Source organism: Neolamprologus brichardi, chromosome 3 (assembly GCF_056152115.1).
Source record: "Neolamprologus brichardi isolate AB-2024 chromosome 3, ASM5615211v1, whole genome shotgun sequence".
In the NCBI taxonomy this organism is placed as follows: Eukaryota; Metazoa; Chordata; class Actinopteri; order Cichliformes; family Cichlidae; genus Neolamprologus; species Neolamprologus brichardi.
In genome coordinates this window covers 36,928,397-36,943,110 of record NC_142106.1, presented here as the reverse complement: position 1 = coordinate 36,943,110, position 14,714 = coordinate 36,928,397, and the positions used below count along the sequence as shown (strand labels likewise).

Here is a 14,714-nt window from a genome sequence, read left to right as displayed (position 1 = left end):
GACCATTTTTAAGTTTCTTTTTTGGTGTGGGGGTGAGGGCGTACTGATGTGTTAGATCACTTTCCATTTTAAATTTTGTGATGGGCCACTACTGTAATGGTCTTTGTATTGTTGTCAAGTTTTGATGCTATGCATATGTAAATAGAATAGCCTTTCAAATACTCTGAATTAAACAATACAGTAACTAGCATGCATTTTGAATACTAATCAGAAAGCAGTGTAACTGACACAGTACTATTTGTGTACTCTAAAGCTCTGATATTTTTCGTTGTGTTTGTAAAACAATGTAAAAGATTGATGTGCATTTTGTTTGATAATGTTGACATTTTGCAGAACTGCCTTTTTTTTTTAAATAAACAAAATCGATACAGGATGAGAAAATTTGTCATTTCATTTTTCTTGTCTTCAGCTTACACAAACCAGTTTACGAAAACACAGCAAAATGTCATACACTTTAATAAGTACAGATAGTATTTACAGTATGTACACAATAACACAATACTTTGTAATCACTACTGCATACTTTGATAGATTAGTAAGTATTTACATTGTGAATAAGACCATATGTTGATTCTGAAATACAATTATTTTTTTTTAAATTATGTTACGCGATAAATTCAGGCGTGCCTTGATACATACTAGTTTGACTATGATCATGGTACAGAGGTTTGCAAAAAACACTTCACAGGTGCATCATGGTCCGAGATTTTGAAGAATACTTTCTTCATGTGGGAGCCATGAGTTGGGAGAACAACGTCAGTCAGTATCAAACACAAACTATACAGTTTCATACATTTTTTTCACATGACATGTAGTCTAGTTATAAAGATCAGAACCACTGGTTTCTTCTTCCAAAGCTTTACACATTCATGTTTGGTCTTCAGCCTTCAGTGGAAAGAAATGCTAGACCAAGTACTAACTACTGTAGTCACAGACCTTTGTTGCTTGTTTCTTCTCTCTCTCTCTCGCGTTACACTCACTCGCTTGCCACTATTTTCTAGTAAAGCAAAATGACATAAGAAATAATAAAATAATACAAAAAAAATCATTTGTTGTGTTTCAATGCATATTCACACAAAAGTACATTTTTGTACAACCGCTTGAAAAGACATTTAAAAAAAAGAGACACCGGGCATCCGCAACACCGAGTACACTCATCATCTTTAACTGGAGTAACCCATCTGTCTTCTTAGCTTACTCATTGTTATTACACTACTCCCATATGACCAGAGACGGGGAATGCAGCTATACTTCAGAGTACGGCACCCATGTAAAAAATAAAATAAAAAGAAAGGGGAAAGAGAAACTGCGTCCCATAGTGATCTAGAGTTTTTCCTCTTCATTGTGATTGCTGGTGGTTTTTACATTATGATATCTGTCCTGTGCCGCGCCTGCGCTCGGCCCTAGCAGACTGCAGCCGCGCTCTCCCTCCTCCCCTGCTTCTTCAGCAGCTGGATGCGGTTGTGGACGTAGAACTTGATTGCCCTCCAGTCTCGCTGGTTGCTCACCAACAGAGGGCAGAGTTCGAGGCATCGTTCGCAGTCCGCCTTCGCGGGGACGCGCAGTTCCATGAGGTTTCTCTTCAGGTGAGTCTCCACTGCTACACGCTCGGCTTCTGACCAGGGACGCTTCAGGACACCACGCTTCCCTGTGCGACCGAGGCAGAGGAGTGACACAGTTTAATGACTGAAGTATTAACACAGATGTTTGTGAGGTCACGTACTAATGATGACAGATTTTACCTGATTTAGGTGGAATGTTTCTTCTCTTATGGGCATTAGCTAAAGACGGGCTGACGACAGGTGACGGAACGGGCGCCTTTTTCTTTCGCGGAGGTCGGCCCGGTCCCTTTTTTTTCACCGTGACCTCTGTCTTCTCTTTAATTTCCTCTTTCACTTCCTCTGCCTCAGAATCTTCTGAGAAGGAATCTGCCGAGTTGCCAGACATGACTGCATGAAGAGATCAAACAGAGGTTAGTTATCCAAACGTACTAGCAAGCAAAACTGTTCAACCACACAGTTAATGTTACTTCAAATGTTAATAAATAAGTTCAAAGTTGTAAAATGTTCTTCTCAGACAAAATGAAGTTTTTTCTCGAGGGCTTAAAATGGGTCTCGGATTTGTAAACTTCCTCTAATGGGTGTGTTGCAGTTTAAATCGGAGACTACAGTATTTAAATAATGTTGCATGAAAATAACTCTGAATACATTTTAAAAATGAAATTTCAGTAACTACTTTGCATTTTTAGAACTACAATTTACATTATTCAAGTTTTTAGAATGAGCCAGCCAGCAGGTGTTTGGTTTAGCATAACATAGCATAATGACTGGCTAATCGTTTTCCCTGTTGATTTTATGCAAAGCAAAGCTAACCAGCAGCTGGCTGATGCTCATTTTTTAAAGATGAGCCAGAGTTCCATTGATACTCTTATTTTATTCAATGAGCACACTACATTTCCCTGAGTCACTCAAACACACACAAATCTTAACCCTTATTTAAAAAACAACCCCCCTCCCCCACCAAGTTTCATATTAACCTCTAGTGCAGTGGTTCTTAACCTTGTTGGAGGTACCGAACCCCACCAGTTTCATATGTGCAGTCACTGAACCCCTCTTTAGTGAAAAATAAAATATGATTTTTTTTTTCAAATTCAAGACATAGATGTGTTTTTTACTGGTGCACAAAATGAGCCGTGCATGTCAAGGCGGAGGCTCTGCCGAACCCCTGAGACTGACTCACCGAACCCCTAGGGTTCGATCAAACCCAGGTTAAGAACCACTGCTCTAGTGCCATCTAGCAATACAGCTGCACTAGTTTGTTTTAAATCCATGAAAGCTGCACTCTTAACCGGTGAAATTAGGGTTCACTGAACTTTCTAAAAAAAAATTAAAAAAAGAAAAGAAAAAAAAAGACATGTTGCAAGTCAGGAAAAACGCCTCCCTAGGTTAAACCCAATCTTTCTGGAAATATTCTGTAGTCTATATTAGACTAATTTGTACTCCTCAGACATTACTGTTCAGGCCACATGACAGTGCTGAGAGTTTTAATAAGAGGACAGCAGACTGATCCATGGTATTGGCATCGTACTGATACTAGGATGATAGAATCAAAGTTTTGCTCCTATCTTATATGTTCAGTATGTAACCCTCTGAATTGTGTGGAAATGAAAACATTAAACAATAGAAGTTGACCCAAAGCGCTGCAGAGACATTCCAGGTCTCCAAAAAAAAACACAGTTTCAACATACATGAAAAGCTGAAAGGTGAGCTTAATCGTGTTAACTAATTATTGTGGAAAATTAGAAGACCATGATTTAGTGCTCATTAAAATGTGTTTGCAAACTGATGATGATGATGATTCATGTCATAATCATGAAACACTGATCTGCCATTCACAAGCTGCCTTTATAGAGTACAAGTATCAGTAATACTGGTACTGTATCGGATTGATACTAGAAGCTGTAGTATCGCATAAGGCTAGTTTTAATAGGGAGAAGAAGAAATTCATGCATTAAATAGCCGTTGATGGGCAAACACGCAATCATTTCTACTGAATAGAAAAAAAAAAGTTAAAAAAAAGTGTGTTCAAGTGTTTCCTTACCATCCAACTCGAGGCAGATGTGCTGCAGGCTCATCCCTCTGAAAAGCACTCCCTCCCTCTCTCCATAGAGAACGACTCGACCCACACGACCCATCAGTGCTGGGTCTCGTATGATAGTGGAGCAGTTCTGGGTCACGTGGTACTCGTGCTCCAGGAAGTCCTCCAGCCGTTTGATGGCTCCTCCCTGGCCGTCACCCTCCTCCAGCAGTAGCAGCTGGGTAAGGATGGCAACCTGTCGCCGCACTCGTGTTGCCGTTAATGCTCCGGGGTTTTTAGCACCACTGGCTCGAGCCAGGTTTCTCAGGAGGTCTGTGCCGCGGAGTGGGGTAGCAGGGGAGTGGTAGGGTCGGGAGAAGACGTAGGGGCTCTCTGGGTCCACCCCCACGTTGGGGCTGGTTCGAAGAAGCAGGTCGAGGCAGGATTCGCAGTGTGGCGGGAGAATTAGTGGCTGAATGCGCCCTCGCTTGCCTAAGACACCAGCCCGTGGGAGGTGACACAAGACCTGGCGCTCAAAGGGGGAGAGGAAAGCTTCCATGCCAGAAGGGGAGCTGTTGCTGGCGTTGGGCTGAGGGGTGATGCGGTTACGGTAGTCCTGGATAGTGAGCTTGGCCACCTCGCATTCTCGGTGGCGATTGTAGAGGATGAGCAGAGAGAGGCTGGAGTGGCAGAGCAGGCGCCAGGCCTCGGCAGAGTGAGGAGAACGAGTCAAAGAAAGGAAGGAGGAGTGCTGCTGACGACGGAGATACAGGACCAGGCAAGAAAGGGAGGAAAGTAGTGGAGACATGTGATGTCTGTGTGTGCTGGAAAGGGAAGAAAGAGAAACATGCTTTTAAATTAACAGTTGAATCTCAACCACCTTTCAAAAAACCTCAAACATAAAAACACTCAGATACAGCAGAGCAGAAAAAAAGACAATAATTCACCGCACCTTACAATCTCTCCATTCTTCTCTTCAGGTGCATCGTCCTCCCCTTCCGCGCTCAGCTCCAGCTCTTCATCTGGATCGATGTCCGGCTCCGGTGTAGGAGGTGGAACTAACTCCTCTTGATTTCTTGGGCTCTCCACTTCGACTTTTTGCTGCTCTTCATGCTTTTCTTTCTTCATCCTCCGGCCCCTTCTGGGGGTAGACAGTGGCGGAGGTGACGGACTCTTTACCCGGGGCACCATCGGGGGTGCTGGAGGTTTTGTAGCGGGCAGTGGTAAGCTGGGTGCTTTCTTAGCAGCTGCAGGCTGAGCCGAAGCATTTGGTGAAAGCGAAAGGGAGAACGAGACTGCGCCTGTGCTCGAACGGGTGGCAGGTGATTCCCTCTCCCTGGGGAAGAGAGATGGGGGAGTTGGGTTGGAGGAGGACGACTGAGGGACGGCGAAGGAATGACTGTGAGTAGCAGAGGTGGAGGATGAAGAGGGGTGGGGTTGCGAGGCGCTGCCATTTGAAGAGCTGTGTGTGTGGAGGTGAGCCAGCTCCATGGCTGTTCTAACTTCTGGTTGGTTGGCGTGGTGCTTCTCTAGGTGGCGTGCCAGGGATCGGTAGTGCCGGCCGCAGTACGGGCAGTGCTGCCGCCGGCTCACCGTGGAACCACTAGAACTGCCGATGTTTATGTTGATGTTATTGTTTATGTTAGTGGTTGGGGGTGTCAGAGAACTGACTGCGGGCTGGGATCTAGGTGGGGGTGCAACAGGTGTCGGGCGGGAGAAGGAGGAGCAGGGGCGCCCAGGTCCTCTGGAAGAAGTGGGCGCATTATTCTTCTTCTTCGAATTGACCGCCGCAGGCAACTTGCGTTTCTTGCGGCGCCGAAGCATTCGACCCCTTATCTCTTCCATTTCCTCTTCTTCATCATCGTCGTCGTCGTCATCATCTTCCTCCTCTTCATCCTCCTCCCGGTCTGAGTCACTGGGTTCAGAGTGGGTGAGTGGGGAGGAAGAGGGCGATAATGACCACGAGGGGGTAAGGTAATCAGAAACAGAGAGCGATAGTGGGTGGGGGCCAGCCTCTTCCTCCTAGATGGACAGATTAAAAAATAAAAGATGTAATTTTTTTTTAGTTCACAGGCAAAAAACAAAAAGAAAAAAATCCTCATGTGTGTCTCTCAATCGTTTCAAACTTGATTCTGTCTGCAGTGCCCATTTGAGAGTCTCCTGGATCCTACTGAGGACACAGAGTCACGTTTATGAACGGGAAAATAATTCCCCACACAGCTACCATCTGTAGCTTTTAGCATTAGGGCTTAAAGCTTGATTATGCATTGGTGGACTGTCACCTCATAGCAACAGGGGTCTATGACACAGAACAATTGTAAGGAAAACTCTTAGAAGGCTCCATTCGCTGTTGAGCTTTTCAACATTCCAGAGACAAATACAGAATAACGCCAAACATGTCACATTTCCATCAGTCGGTAACTCACCATTGCATTCTCGCCCCAGTCCGTTAGGCTGTAGTCCACTGTGATCTCCTCCCCTTTGGCGATGTCTCGGATCGCTATGACAACTAATCGCACCTGGGTTCCGCAGTGGACTTCTCGAATCCGGCAGTTTGGCGGAGGGTGGAAGAGCACGGGTCCTCGAACACCACTTCCCCCCTCCTCCCCCAACTCTGGCACACTAGAAAACATGATGTCAAACTTGATTTGAACATGTAGTTTACTGGTACAATTCGACTTGATCACAACAACAATAACCTTCGATTCTGTCATTCTCATGCACAAGTGGTCCACATAAAGGCTTCAACAAATCAAAACAATTCAACAAGTCTTAGCCATTATTCGAAAGTGTTTTACAAGAAGGCCACAATAAAACCAACCTGCGTCAACATGAATATGGTATCTGCTGGGAGTGTGGTGCATTAATAAAATCAGTCACATGTTCATGCTAAAGCCAGTTTAGTTATTTTTTTCTCTGCAGTTATATTTATACAGGTACACTGCTTGCTTCACAGGCCTAACCATAACTATCATTCAGTGGGAAATTAAAAAAAAAAAAAAAAAGCAAAACACATGGAGCACATAAAAACTTACAAATCATCAACCTCGCAGTTTGTTTGTTTTTTTTGGGTGTAAAATCACCATCTGAATGGCCTAACCAACTTAGCAATTTCCTTTCATATAATGAAACTTTCCTTTACAGTTGAACCAGAAAGTTGCAGCTCTCTGCCTCTTTTCCATTTCAGTGACTTTCTGAAGCCTCTGTACCCCTACGTGGCTCCACGTCTTTACATGTGTGTGGTTTCAAAATGACAATGAAAAGCACATTTGAATGTTCTGAGGTCGATGAATGTAGGAGCCTTGCTTTTTCGTCAGCAAAAAAGCAAACTCAATTTAGCACCTCTCTTGAAACTTTCTGCCTACAGAATTAACTTTCCTTTTCTGTGACACTGCGTTAGCTTGCAGGTGTGGCTAGCTCCACATGAGTCTTTTTTTCCCCTCAAAGATCATCTGAGCGAAGTGGTGAGGGTCCTACTTACCAGAGCTGAGTGGGGTCAGGCAGGTAGTAGGGACTGCCAGGTGGAGGGAGGCGGTCTTCTGCGCCCTCAGGGTACTGACCATCACCTGTGACAGAGTAAACGTTTTAAAGAGGACCCATTATGCTTCTCCATATTCCTTTTCCCATATATACACAATGTTAAAATGGTGAATTATTTTATTAAGCATGGCAAAAGTTTCAAAACTTCAGGTCTGCATGAGCTCAGAACGACCCTGAAGCTTGTTTTTTTATGCTTTGCTCTGTATGCCGTTAAAGGCTATCCATAACAAGGTCCTCTCAGCTACATAGCTTTGGTTGTGGATACAGAATCCCCACCCACTTGCTGCTAAAAATCGAGGGACATCCAATCAGCAAGAAAAGAAAAAAGAAAGTAGCAGTAAATGGAGGTTGCCTTTAAAGTAAAAGAAAACAGATTGAAACAAGCTGTTATATACACTGGGTCATCTCTAACAGAGTCCAAGAATACAAATATGAGTTGGAAATTAGCATAATAGCTCCACTTTAAATCTCACACTTGTTATCACTTCACAGGTTTGGAAAGTAACATTTTCTTTCTCTCACCTAGGTATCAGTGGACAAAAACACATCAACACCAGGTGGCAAACACATTGTGTGAGTCTTTACATTTACCAGGGCTGTAGCTGTGCTCTGACATGCTCTCCTCCTCTTCATCTTCTGTCACATATGCTCGGTCACACACCTTTACAGGTGTTCCCTTCCTTTTCCTCCCACACACACGGCTGTAGAAACAAAGTCAGGTCTTCATTTAGATAAAAAACAAACAAACAAAAAAACCCAGCACACTCACGCAAAGACTTTGTATAAACACGGGAATGGATCGCAGAGCAAACGAAGTGATCATGTGTACCTGCAGCAAAGCAATACAGGTGTATGCTCATGTGGATGACCTACTTAACTAGTCACGGTGGTAAAAAGTGATAAGAAAATCATTTTAAACCAAAAGAAATTTTTTTTGGGATATATGATGAAGACTAGAGCAGGATCTAGAAACTTCAGTGTTTGGTTGATCTATTAAAAATGAATTCTGTGACTTTATGCATTTACTACACTGCACATCTGCATCAGTGCGCCACCTGCTAGCGGGAGAGCAAACAAGGAAAGAAGGAAGCTAACAGGAAACAGTCTGCTGCTGGTGCAGCCAACAGCTTTTCTCTCTGTTCAAAATCATTTGTAACTTAACCACAAATTGTGGCTGAGCGAGCTGGCACGACTGATGTCAACACTTTCCCTGTCAGCACCTCTCTTTCTCTCGCGCTCTGACTCGCTGTCACTCTCGTTATGTTGATGCAACATCTGTGTGGATTTTTTTTTTTATATTGCATTTACTTTAACTTAATATTTAGTTGTCAACTCAACTTCATGTTAATATATCTCAGCTCTACTCTACATATGTGTGTGTGTGAGAAAGCAGGTGCACTCACAGTGTCAGCAGGGAAAAGGGTAAACTAGTCTGACTTTAAGTGGCAAGAGGATGTGGTAAAATTTTTACGGCTGAGCTGAAATGAGACCAGTTCTAATAAATTAGGTTGATAATAAAAATAAAATGTGTGCTTTCGATAATTCTTTTACTAATAAATATTCAATTTTCTACATTTTGTTTTATAAAGTTAGGAATGCGGTGTTTAAGTCAAGCCTGATGTCATCACATACATTAAAATATCCCCAGTCTCCTCAATGAGGAATACATTGTACTAGCTCAACACTGGTACTGAATCAGTAGTCTGTCTCATCAAATGCCCAAAGTTTAGATATTGGGATCTAACAAATGCTTTAAAAACACAAATACATACAAGTATCACAGAAAATTGTACTAAACCCTGCCAAACATATTTAAATTTGTTTGGCATGACTAGCATTGAATTTTGAGATTGACGTAGTTTAAAAAAACAACAACAACCAAACAAACTCTAATATAGTACATCACTGTGATTGAACAGCTTAAAGAACCACCTCAGCTTGAAGGAATTGTGTTCTCCATGATTTTAATCAGGAATTTTGGTCCAGCCTTCTTTACAGCGTAGCTTCAGTTCATTGTGGTTTGGAGGCATTTGTTTATGCTCAGGTCTCGCTTCAGTATTTCAGTTTTGTTGAGGTCTGGACTCTGACTGGGTCATCGCAGCACCACAAGTCTTTTGTTTTTCCAGTCATTCTGTTGTAGATTTGCTGCTGTGATTGAGATCACTGTCCTGCTGCTCGACCCAGTTTCTGCCAAGCTTTAGCTGTCAGACAGATAGCCTCACATCTGACTAAAGAATACTTTGGTATACAGAGAGCTCATGGTTAACTCAATGACTACAAGCTGTTCAGTCTGTGGCTGCACAGAAAACCCAAATCATCACCCCTCCACCACTCTGCTGACAGCTGGTAAGAGGTCATCTGCAATTTGGTCTAAACTAGCCAAAGGATATCGCTCCAGAAGTCTTATGGTTTGCTCAGATGTAACTTTGTAAACATGTTCCTTTTAGAAAACAGACTTCCTCCTGGCAACCTTTTCCAACAAGCCATACTTATTCAGTTTTTTTCTAATTGCTCACTGTCATGAACTTTAATATTTAACATGCTAACTGAGGCCTGTAGATCAAGGATGTCAAACATTAAAGCCCAGGGCCAGAACTGACCAGACTCCAATCTGGCCCACTGGAATGCTTTAGAAAATGTGAAGGAGTGCTTAGATTTTGACCTTTTAGCTGTAATGTTTAATCTTTTTTCCCAGCTTTTCCTATTGATAAACTCTCCACCGCCATCATCATTCATACTACACCAAAGTGGTTAAGTCATAGATAAACAACTAAATGACAGACGTTCCTGTTTCTCTGCTATCTACTACAGATTAAATAAAACAGGTCTACTACTTTTATTTCAGTTATAGACGGGCTTTGGTTAAAAAGAAAAAAAAAAATCAAACACTATGTTGTATAGATTCAAGACACCCGAGGCAGTGAGCTACCAGAACCTTTTCTGTCATTTTATACAATTATCATGTAGAGAGAGAGAGAAAAAAGAGCCATTCTGTTGGTCTATATCTTTTGACTTATTTGAGCTACCCTGAAAAGTTCTGCTGTGCTCAAAGGAGGACATCCTGGCTTTTCCAATGATATCGCATGTGTTCGGGTGGCCTCTTTTAACTTCAGATAGGCAGGACTTCCCAAAAAGAGTTAAACTATAAGATACTTGCATCCTCGGTTCTCAGGAGGCGTGGAAGGCGTAAAGGTGTACTTGTTTTTACAGGATTACATATATGTTCAGTAACGTTTGTACCGACTGCTGTCTTTATAAATAACACTACTATACAATTAGTGATTTGCTAAACTACAAAATGCCAGAAATCTTTAATGTATTTCACAAACAATAGCAACTTATAACCTCTTATATCAACAGAGTTCACCTATGGAGAACCTGTTCCCTTCTGATGAACCCAGTTACATTGACTCTCTGACTTCAATTCACCTACATGGTGAAATAAATACAATTATTTACACACACAATAATATTTGCAGATAGATATAACACTGACTATATGTCTGAACGTTAATCAAAAACTATGAGTGTTATTCTTTTTTTATTATTATTTCTTTTCTTACAGGAAAGGTTACTTTGCCTTTAAAATGCTGGCAGCCTGGTAAAGTGTGTTGATTGTTTGGATAAAGACTAATCGATTGTGAAAGAATAACACAATTTGCAATCATTGGGAGTGTGACTACAGAAATTACCATGCACATTAGAAGTTTAAATACCCAGCTTGCTGTGGTGGTGGACCGTAACTATTATTTTGTGGCTGCTGCTAGTTTGTGTGAAATCAAAACGGCAATGCCCATACACTGAAAACTAACAGATTTTTTAAAGAATCACATCGTGAACATTATATTACATTGTAGGTCTACAGCTCCAGAGGGCTCAACTCATTCTGCACAATTTTGCCAGCACCCTCAATGAAACAGGAAGTCCTGACGGTGGTAGCTGTCGCCCATTTAGAAATTATCTGACCCCTCTGGACTCTGCACCACCATCTGCTCAGCACTAATGTGAACATGTGCTGCAGATGGTGCCAAGAGTATTAAAACAAAAAACAAACCCCCCCACACACACGTAAAAAAAACATGGCGTCAAAGCTGCTGGAGACCAATTCCAAACTACTTCCCAGAGAATCTCTTGCATTATTTCCATATAAGTTTAATATAAGACAACATATAAGCTTCATAAGGACATATTTGTGTTTAAGTTATTGTTCTACAAACAAATAGATCATTGCATTCAACAGAAAAAATAATTTCATGCAGTCTACTCAAATACTACTGGATTTACATCATGTGGCTGACTAATAAAAATGCAGAGAAGAGGTGATCATTGGAGAAGATTAACAAACACTGATCTACTGCACAGCTATTGTGAGGCTTAACACTACACTTATTAATCAAAAATGGCCCCACCCCTTTAAGCAATCACGTCAGTCTGTAAAAAAGGAAATGACCCCCCCCCCCCAAAAAAAAAGAAGCATGATTAGCAAAACACTGCGTGCCTAATTCACTGAGCACGGTGACAGTTAAGTGTTTTTGGGGGCATTTTGGTCGCGGTCAGCAACTTTGTTTACTTACACCACACAAGCCACGAGTCATGATCTACACCAGCTGAGCACTCGAGAAGTGCTGAGAGCTGAACGACATTGTCATTGAATAATACGTTCAGTCTAAGAAATCATATGACTGAGGTTACAGAGGAGAGGGAGAGATATAACTGACAGTCTGGGTTACACAGCTGACGGCTCCTGTTGAGGACATGCTAACATTAATGCTAAACCACGGCTAGCCCCGTTAGCTTCCAACGGCTAACGCTGGTACTTCTGTCCCGTCAAAATCTCAAAAAATAAAAGGATGGCGCTTAAATGCACAGCGGGTTGGATGGGGGAGAGATGCACCTTCGCCGGGCACACCAGCTGCAACCTGCAGCTGAACGAAAATCACTTTCCATTCCCCGTTTTCTGCAATATTACGCTGAAATCATGCACGCGAAAAAAAGGGCTTCTAATGGTAACTAAAGAGACGCGCACGGCGCGTGCGTCTACGGCGTTGCATTTTGCTCACAAATCTCCGCTGAGAAAAAAGGATCGCTCGCGGCCACAAACCGGAGGCTCGCCGGTCTCACTCACCCCCGTGGAGGCGGCGGTTTGCTTCCATCCCCGTCGCTGTCGAGGGTCGGTGGCTCTCGGTAGTCAAAAGGCGACCGAACATTCTCCGCCATTAGAACTGCCTTCCCTACCTCTCGCGCTCCGGTAGATTGCACAACGCGCATGTGCACAACATCCTTTGGGGTTCTATTGGTAAAATGGGGTGCACTCACCTCTATGAGCGAGAAGCTAGTTTAATTTTATTGACGCGTTATTTATGTATATGTTTACTTCATATGGCGACAGTTTAACTTTCAAAGACCTAAAAATAAAGACTAGCAGCAGACACGAGTGAAATACAACTAATATAACTATAACTGCTAAATACACGTATCCAAGTGCGTTTAAATTTCGTATACCTCACGATAACACAGAAGAGCATTTTAAAGTCTAGGCTGTTTTACAGCTTTAGTCATTACGTCTCAGATTACAGTCTTTCATACCCTCAATCCCAGTGAAAACCTCCTAAATGTTAGTGTATAATATACAGAATGATTATACGTTGATAAAATTGTCCTAACTTTTGAGCTGAAAAGCAAAATAAACATTTTTAATTACCGTCTGCAAAATGGACTATCACAAAGATGAAAACAGGTTTTCTGAGTGCACGAAAAGCTGTTTTTTTTTTTTTTTTTAGAGATAAGGGGGGTTGGCTGGTGATGTTCTTGTTTGCTCAATGACAACACATATACATAACACATATACATAACACATTTTTACAAAAATGAAAGACTTACTTGTTTCCCCTGCTAGTGAATGTTTAATATGTTTAATACGCCACTTAAATGATTACAATACTTTGAAACTCTCAAAAACTAACAATTTCAGAAAATTTCAGAAAACAGATGAGACATATAGTACACGTTACATAAGACTTTATTAACAATTTTATCTTTGGTTTGCATATATGGATGAATGAAGCAGGACAAAGAGGTCACGTATCATTTATCATTTTGTAGCAATCCTGAATGTTGCTGTATACATATTCACCATCATATAATGATAATATATGATTTAACTGCATGTTTTTCTCTTGTTTTGTTTTTTACACTCAGTTGTGTGGTTCTTTTTTTACCATCTGTGCGCTGTGTGTGTGATCTGAAAACATTGGCTGTGAGCATTGATAAAACTTTTGATGTTTGGTGTTGTCAAGAGTCGGAGATTTTGTGAATGTATTTTTAACAACGGGCTTTTGCACTTTTGAGATAAAAAGGTGGAAGGTTTCAAGAAATGTAGCTTCGCAAATGTGAAAAATCCTTACATGCAATTCCCTAAGTGAAAACGCAAAGTCATTTTCTTCCTGCTTTTTTTTGTTTGTTTGTTTCTCATGGAAACCAGTTATAGCTTCAGGATAAAAATGGTGGGTGGCATGGATCAGTGTCCTTGTTGTGGAATATTTCTTCACACTGCTTTAGCTCGGGATAAAATTGTGTCTGATATTCTTGAGAATCTGTGACCTGACCCCAAAAAAGACACAAAATGCTGCTGTGGCAAACTGATCATGGAAATCCTTTTATTCTGCATTGACTATTTCACTCAGTTTCTATGTATTTTTGAGCCACAATATCCGAGAATTCAAATCTTTTTGAAAATGCATGCATTTTTATGTTTGTATTCTTTTATGTCATGTAACAAAGTTTTTCAGCGTTCCCTAAGCACCATCCCTACAGGTGTTGATGTCCTGTAGTGAAATTCATCTTTAATGTAAGATTACTTGGCCTCAGTGAAGTAAACACACAGTTTCTTTCTATGTTGAGTGATTTGTTGGTTACAAAGCAGGAAACAGTTTCGAATACAGTGTTGACTTTTTCACACTTTTTTTTTTTTAAAGAGAAAGGACCAAAGTATCATAAAATATATTAAACAATGATGGGAAAGAGTAACGTTGTACATTTTATGATAACTGCTTAATATATCAACAGATGTACAGTAAAATGACCTTTGACCTAATCTCAGCTGCAGCAGCATTACCTCTCTGTTATATACTCACGCTTAAGTATGCAATGTTTGTATGTAATAGCTTCATGGGTGCTATGCTGTGTGGATCACGACTTTCAGAGATTGATTTTATTCAGAGAGAGGACACGCTTGTCGACGAGCTTGTTACATTGTAGCATGTAGGTTGTGGCTTATATATCACATGGGAGAGGTCTTTGAACTCTTATGCTTTTTCTTCAGTTATTCCCCCGACTTATACCACTACTGAACCTTCCTCTCTCTTACTTCACTAGACGTTACATGTCCTCAGGTTCATCCATGATCAGTAATTGTACTGCTCAAGCGATCTTCACAAGAACCTAAAACAACGTGCGACTGGTTTAAAAAGCAAAGAAAAAGTAAACACAAAATTGAAATGATTTACCAATTATTACATATTATGTGACAAGTCTAAATCATATTTTTATTATCAGAGGTGGACAATTCATTTTCCTAAGAGGCTATTTGAAAAACTGTG

The 14,714-nt window shown here is 41.3% G+C and overlaps 1 protein-coding gene across 1 annotated transcript; it reads right to left on the bottom strand.

Annotated features, from left to right (window-relative positions):
* Positions 1-373: 373 nt before the first annotated feature.
* On the bottom strand, positions 374-12,384 carry LOC102788115 (uncharacterized). The gene is made up of 8 exons (XM_006806272.3): positions 12,242-12,384; positions 7,708-7,817; positions 7,058-7,142; positions 6,003-6,198; positions 4,529-5,598; positions 3,601-4,400; positions 1,743-1,949; positions 374-1,648 (listed from the first exon to the last, which is right to left on the bottom strand). Exons 1-8 carry the CDS (start codon positions 12,382-12,384, stop codon positions 1,404-1,406), a joined length of 2,856 nt encoding a protein of 951 aa, XP_006806335.2. The 3' UTR covers positions 374-1,403.
* Positions 12,385-14,714: the final 2,330 nt, after the last annotated feature.

Bases quoted from the DNA above. Each gene is read 5' to 3' on its own strand.
- LOC102788115 (XM_006806272.3), bottom strand. From the start codon at position 12,384: ATGCGCGTTGTGCAATCTACCGGAGCGCGAGAGGTAGGGAAGGCAGTT. The intron at 6,199-7,057 runs GTAAGTAGGACC...CATGTTTTCTAG, and splicing joins CCTGACCCCACTCAGCTCTG to TGTGCCAGAGTTGGGGGAGG. The intron at 5,599-6,002 runs GTGAGTTACCGA...CTGTCCATCTAG, and splicing joins ACTGGGGCGAGAATGCAATG to GAGGAAGAGGCTGGCCCCCA.